Source organism: Sapajus apella, unplaced genomic scaffold, assembly GCF_009761245.1.
Source record: "Sapajus apella isolate SASKATOON/1434 unplaced genomic scaffold, GSC_monkey_1.0 scaffold38, whole genome shotgun sequence".
Lineage (NCBI taxonomy): Eukaryota > Metazoa > Chordata > Mammalia > Primates > Cebidae > Sapajus > Sapajus apella.
In genome coordinates this window covers 1,132,950-1,139,710 of record NW_022436978.1, presented here as the reverse complement: position 1 = coordinate 1,139,710, position 6,761 = coordinate 1,132,950, and the positions used below count along the sequence as shown (strand labels likewise).

At 47.6% G+C, this 6,761-nt stretch overlaps 1 protein-coding gene across 2 annotated transcripts in view; it reads right to left on the bottom strand.

The window, feature by feature from the left end:
- Positions 1–1,082: 1,082 nt before the first annotated feature.
- KIF9 (kinesin family member 9) overlaps positions 1,083–6,761 on the bottom strand; it is a 47,256-nt gene continuing 41,577 nt past the window's right edge. The window contains exons 18-21 of one of the 2 annotated variants that reach the window (XM_032297967.1): positions 6,535–6,711; positions 6,132–6,247; positions 5,644–5,748; positions 1,083–1,389 (exon numbers count right to left, since the gene is read on the bottom strand). In XM_032297967.1, coding sequence (XP_032153858.1) covers positions 1,339–1,389; positions 5,644–5,748; positions 6,132–6,247; positions 6,535–6,711 — 449 coding nt within the window. In that variant the 3' untranslated portion in view covers positions 1,083–1,338. The remainder of the gene's footprint in view (positions 1,390–5,643; positions 5,749–6,131; positions 6,248–6,534; positions 6,712–6,761) is intronic. The other variant, XM_032297966.1, reaches the window with a different exon arrangement.

Below are 6,761 nucleotides of genomic sequence, written 5' to 3'. Positions count from 1 at the left end.
GTGATCCGCCCGCCTTGGCCTCCCAAAGTGCTGGGATTACAGGCATGAACCACCATGCCTGGCCTCAAAGGTCAACTGTATTTAGAAGAATGTTATACTTTAGTTCCAGAGCTGGACATCACCCACCAGAAGTGATGTGATTTCTCTCACAGCTTCCCATGACAGGGCTGCCAGGTGAGCAGAACCTCCTCTCCCACTGTTGGAAGAATAACGGCAACCTCAAGGTCCTGATGAAGGCATCAGATGGGGGAGCACCCACAGAGTGCCAGGCCAAGGCCTTGGCCCACAAGAACAGAAGAGGAGTGAGATGCAATTCCAAGGAAGTGTTGAAACTTTTCACTCAGTAGAGACTCAGTTTACCAACCCAGGGGAATATTAGTCAGCCTGGAAGGCCCCAGAGGACCTGAGTTTGTTTTCTGAGCAAAGTAGTGAACTCTTTCCCTTTGGTGCCACCACCAAGAGCCCAAGCTGCAGCCTCAGAACTTGACTAGAGAGTGATATCTTCTCTCTTCCCTGTCCAGCCCTGACAGTGATCCCAGTTCCTATTTAGGGTAGATCGCCCACTTTCACTTGTGCTTAGCACAGCCTACAAAGAGAGAGAAAGTGGGGAGGGGAGGCACCCTGGTGCCTTGCGGCGGTACATGCTGCATAGGGAAGGCCGTGGTGTTCTGGGAACACACAGAGGACATGTCTCCCAGAAGCTGTTCATTCATTCCCTGGTACATGGAGCCAGCTCTGCCTGATCCCCTTCTGGGCTCAGCGACGAGACCTTATGCTCCCCTGGTTGCCAAGTGAAGGAGGGCCTCCTACTGTCTTCACTGGCTCAGAAACACAGAAAAGATGTCTTGAGGGAACTTAGGGTCTGAGGGAGCTGTGAGAAGCAGAGCTCCTCAGACAAGCTCACCACCCCCACCTCAGGATGTCTATCCAGGAAAGAGGCTGACCAATGGGACAAAGGTCTACCAGGAGCCTGGCTGAGCTACTTTTCTGCTTTCCTACTTGAGACGCAGTTCTGACCTCACACATACAAAGAGAAGATGTCCTTTCAGAGAGAAAATAAGACAAAGTTCTTAGATGAGCACTAAAAGTCCAAACTAGAAAGTTATTTTATCCTGTCCCTGCATATAAGACAGTGAATTAAAACCAAAAGTGCTCTGTGGAGATGAGCAAGGGCGTCCTTGGAGGATGCTTCTCCCAGCAGGCAGGCCATGTGTGTTCTCTGTGCTGAGTCCCAGCCTTGAAGTAGAGAGGCTGCAGCTGTGGGCAGGTGTTTGAGCAGCTCCACTACAGCAGGCTGGAGTTGCTGGTCTTGTCCTTTAAGGTACAGGTGATGAGGCTCTATTTTCTATGTGCCTGCTGGAGGCCCATCATGGTTTTCAAGTAATTATGCTGGACACAGAGGGAGGAGAAAACAGGAACTGATTAGGAGGGATAGACTTAGCAGGGACTCAGACCAGGCTACTCACATTCACCCTATCATTACTCCTGCAAACATCACGGGTTGTGGACAAGGATTCCTTCTGAGTAGCCCCAACTCTGTGAGAAATAACATTCCATTCAAACTCTTTCATTCTTTTATCCTAAAGAAAGTGTGTAAAACTGTTTTAAAACAGTCTGGCAGGCATATTTGAAAGGAGGCATGTAGGTTTCAAGGGCATACTTGAGAGTTTCTGACAGGGAATAGATTCAAAAGAAAAGAAGAGGGTTCTATCTCCAAAGGAATTAGGGGACAGGTATTGGGAAGGGCCCTCTCTTTGCCACTGCAATCAACTGGATGTTCACAAATTACACCTTCTTAATGCATCGCTAGGCTCTTAGAAAGCAGATGAAAACAGTGGGCTGAAACAGAAACAATGGGCTGTAAGGCGCCACATGCCAAAACTAGCTTGGAACATGGATATGAATCTTAGGTTCCCCACAAAGTAGAAGTCTAAATTGAAGTTCTCATATTAAACCAGAATTCTTGAAGAGAGTAAAAACGGTCCTGGGTTGATAATGCCCCATGGCTAACTGCAGAAAGCAAGTGCAAACCTTTTTAGAAAGAAGGTAATCTCAATGTATGTGTTCAGGTCTCCTTGAGCTTCAGTTCAATCAAACACAAGCTCATGATTTCAATACACACACACACACACACACACACACACACACACCCCACCATCAAGCCACCATGAGACTCAGTAAAACAGGAAACAGATTTTGACCACGAAAAATATGATCTATATATTTCTTACATTAAAAATATATATTTAAATAACTATAACAAAGAATCAAAAGAACATGGAATAGTTCAAGTATAACATCTGCATGAAAAGTTTGTGCATGAGCATATCTTTATTTTAATTTCTTTTTTCTTTTTTACCCAAGAGGTGCTGAAGGAAGGGTATATCTTAAACATTAAAAATGGCCAATACAGAGAATTCTAGAGATTGGAGAATGATGAGAGAATACAATTTTGGCCTGTAGAAATACAGGATTTCTCTGATTTAGATTTTTTTAATTTTTTTTTTTTTGAGACGGAATCTCACTCTGTCATCCAGGCTGGAGCACAGCGGTGCGATCTTGGTTCACTACAACCTCCACCTCCCAAGTTCAAGGGATTCTCCTGCCTCAGCCTCCCAGGTAGCTGGGATTACAGGTGTGTACCACCATCCCTGGCTAGTTTTTGTGTTTTTAGTAAAGATGGGGTTTCGTCATGTTAGCCAAGCTGGTCTTGAACTCCTGATCTCAAGTGATCTGCCTGCCTCAGCCTCCCAAAATGCTGGGATTACAGGCGTGAGCCACCATGCCTGGCAAGTTGCACATTTTAAATGGGGGAATTGTATGGTATGCAAATTCTATCTCAATAATGCTTTTTAAAAAGCATAAAATAAAAATTTATTTTAAATAACTAGCTGGGCACAGGGGCTCACGCCCATGATCCCAGTACTCTGGGAAGCTGAGGTGAGAGGATTGCTTGAGCCCAGGATATCAAGACTGCAGTGAGCTATGATCGTGTCACTGGAACTACACTCCCTCCAGCTTGAGTAACAGAGCAAGACCTTATTAAAAAAAAAAAAAAAGGCCAGGTGCAGTGGCTCATGCCTGTAATCCCAGCACTTTGTAAGGCCCAGGCAGGAGGATCCCTTGAGTCTAGGAAATGGAGATCAGCCTGGGCAACAGAGGGAGACCCTGTCTCTATTTTTAAAAACTGTTTTTATTTTTTTTTTAATTTTATTTGTTTTGTTGTTGTTCAAGGGATAAATCCAAGAAAAAAAAATTTTTTTAATTAAAAAGAAAAAAAAATAAGACCAAGCATATTTGAAGGAGAACCTAATACAATATTTAGACATAGGAGATTAGACATGACTAAGAGTGTATTAATAAACTAAAGCAAGAATCTAAAGAAGTTACCCAGGCTGAGTGCAGTGGCTCATACCTCTAATCCCAGCACTTTGGGAGGCCAAGGCAGGTGGATCACCTGAGGTCAGGAGTTCGAGACCAGCCTGGCCAACACAGTGAAACCTTGTCTCTACTAAAAATGTAAAAATTAGCCAGGCAGGGTGGCACACGCCTATAGTCCCATCGACTCGGGAGGCTGAGGCAAGAGAATTGTTTGAACCTGGGAGGCAGAGGTTGTAGTGAGCCGAGATTGTGCCACTGCACTCTAGCCTGGGGGACACAGTGAGACTCCATCTCAAAAAAAAAAAAAAAAAAAAAAATTAGCCAGGCATGGTGGCAGACACCTATAATCCCAGCTACTCAGGAGGCTGAGGCAGGAAAATCGCTTGAACCCAGGGGGTGGAGGTTGCAGTGAGCCGAGATCACACCACTTCAGCCTGGGCGAAGGAGTGAAACTCCATCTCAAAAAAAAAAAAGTTATCTAAACTACAGCATAGAGAGATGAGGAGCTGAAAGAAACATGGGAGATTTTAAAAGGTACAGAAGACAGAATGAAATAAAATACATCTAATCAAATTCCTAGGAGTGAGAATAGAAAGGAAAGGCATGCAGTATACAAAAAGATAATGGTTCCAATATCCCTCTCATGATTGAGAGAGGAAAAAAGCACTCAACGAATAGGAACAGAAGAGAAAGTCTTCAACCTAATAAAGAGCAGGTTCTAAGGTAAAGTTTCTAAGTGTGCTACTCCAAGTGTGGTCCTGGACTAGCAGCATTAACATCACCTGGGATTTTTTTTTTTTTTTTTTTTTTTTTTGAGATGGAGTCTTGTTCTGTCGCCCAGGCTAGAGTACAATGGCGCAATCTCAACTCGCTGCAACTGCTGCCTCTCCAGATTCAAGTGATTCTCCTGCCTCAGCCTCCCAAGTAGCTGGGATTACAGGCCAATGCCACCACGCCTGGCTAATTTTTGTATTTTTTGTATTTTTAGTAGAAGCGGGGTTCCACCACCACCTAGTGGATCAGGCGGTAACACTGATCCACTACGTGCTGGCTCACTGCAACCTCCGCCTCCCAGGCTCAGACTATCCTCCTGCCTCAGCCTCCCAAATAGCTGGGACTACAGGCACCTGCAACCATGCCTGGCTAACTTTTTTGTATTTTTAGTAGAGACGGGGTTTCATCATATTGGCCAGGCTAGTCTTAAACTCCTGACCTCAAGTGATCCATCCACGTTGGCCTTCCAAATTGCTGGGATTACAGGCATGAGCCACCACGCTTGGCCACATACTTTCATGCTTTTTTTTTTTTTTTTTTTTTGAGATGGAGTCTCACTCTGTAGCCCAGGCTGGAGTGCAGTGGCGCCATCTCCGCTCACTGCAACCTCTGCCTCACGGGTCCCGGATCAAGCAATTCTCCTACCTCAGCCTCCCAAGTAGCTTGGATTACAAGCACGAGCCACAATGCCCAGCTAATTTTTGTATTTTTTAGTAGAGACGGGGTTTCACCATGTTGGCCAGTCTGGTCTTGAACTCCTTACCTCATGATCCACCTGCCTTGGCCTCCCAAAGTGCTGGGATTACAGGCGTGAGCCACCGCGCCCGGTTTCATGCTTTCCTACTGTTTGAAACACCTGAATGTTTCACCTATTGAATATGTTAATAAATAACTACAAAAATATTTGTAAAAGAATGAACTCACTTGGGCATCTGCCCCATGTGCATCTGCCACTTGCTGTATAAGCACTTTCTCTGCACAAAGAGGAGTGTGCAGCACACAGGGCCCTCTGTGTTCTGGCTCCAGGCTGGGCCTTAGCAGAGTGGACACCCTCTGCTCCAGCCTAATCTGCTCGGGGAGGAGAGTATCCCACCCAATCTACAGCTAACGCCCATGTCTAGCTATGCCTCAGCTGCATGTGATCCTCTGTCCCCTGGCACCTATGCAGAGTGGCCCCTGTAGGGAAGGTTCTCCCTGACAGGTGGAAGCCTCAGGGGATCCCTGGGCTTTGTGCTGTGAACCATACACAGGCTAGTCAGCACTCACCAGCCATGTCCAGGTGGGGCCATGGTTGGTGGGACCCCTCTAGGATCCAGCCCAATTGCAGTCGAGTTGGCAGAAGACACCCACTGACTGAGGGTGACTGATCTCCTTGGAATGGCACCATTCCTTCCCTACCTCTCTAAAGTAAGGGATATGATCCTGGGTTTCCTAGTAATAAGGTCACTGAGGCCCCCATCCTCCTGGAGACATAGGCCTCAGAGTTACCTTCTGCTCTGTCTTGACTTTGGCATTGTAGAAGGAGATGGAATCAGGGCCCTCAGGAAGCACCCTCTGCTGCAGCTGGCTGAATTTGTCCTGGTCATCTTCTCCCTGGGGGAGGACAGTCCCTTTAGCATGGCATTGTCAGGATACACCCTGGTAGGGCCCGTGGTGGGCACCAGGGTGGTCCCTTGCTGGGCTTGTGCCACGCCCCACCAGAGCATCTCACAACCCTCCAGCCCCCATGTCTGTCAGTATCCCCACAGACAACCTGTAACTGCTGCCTGAGCAGGATGAACTTCTTTAGAAACGTGGCAGTAGCAAGAATGATATTTTCCCCCAGAAGAGATCTATGCCTGCCCACCTGCCTGGGCTGGCTGTGGAGAGGCTGGGAGCGCCACACACTGCCATGTTTGTGGCCAGAACAGAGGTCAAGGGGCACTGTCCATGCCTCATGCTCAATGACTGCCATGCCCTGCCCTTTTGTTACTCACCAAAGATACAATCCTGTTCATAGGGACCATGCCTGGCCGGATGCTGCTGCCTGGCTTCAGTGCCATCTGTATGTCCTCAGGGATGACAAAGGATTCATTGTACCAGATGTCAAATTCTACAAGGAGGCGAGAAGACAGAACCTGATGAAGCTGGTAAGGGCTGTGTGATCTCATCTGTCTTATACCTGTTTCAGGCTCACCACCTGCTCACTTCCTAGTCTCACCCTGTCCCCATCTCCATCTCTGGCCCTCACAGTCCTGGGAACCAAACATCTAAAGCCCCTGCCCAGCCCCTGTCTCTGCCAGAGAGAAACTCTGAGGGCGCTTCCAGAACTCAGGCTGTGGCCTTGCCCTGAGCCTCCCTGTACCTCAGGTGGCCAGCCAACCTTCCCAACTGTCGCACCCATGAGCAGGCGGTGGCGACACTGATCCACTAGGTGCTGGCAGTACTGAATCTCAGCCCTGAGGTCACGCAGGTCCTGGTACTCGCTTCGGTACTGCTTCTTGAGGTCTTTGAGCTTCAGGATCAGCAGGAATTCCTCCTCATCGATGATCATCAGCCCCTTGTTTTCATACTCGCCTGCAAGGTGATGGAAGAGGTCAGGAAATGAGGAAATGTCCACCAGGGGT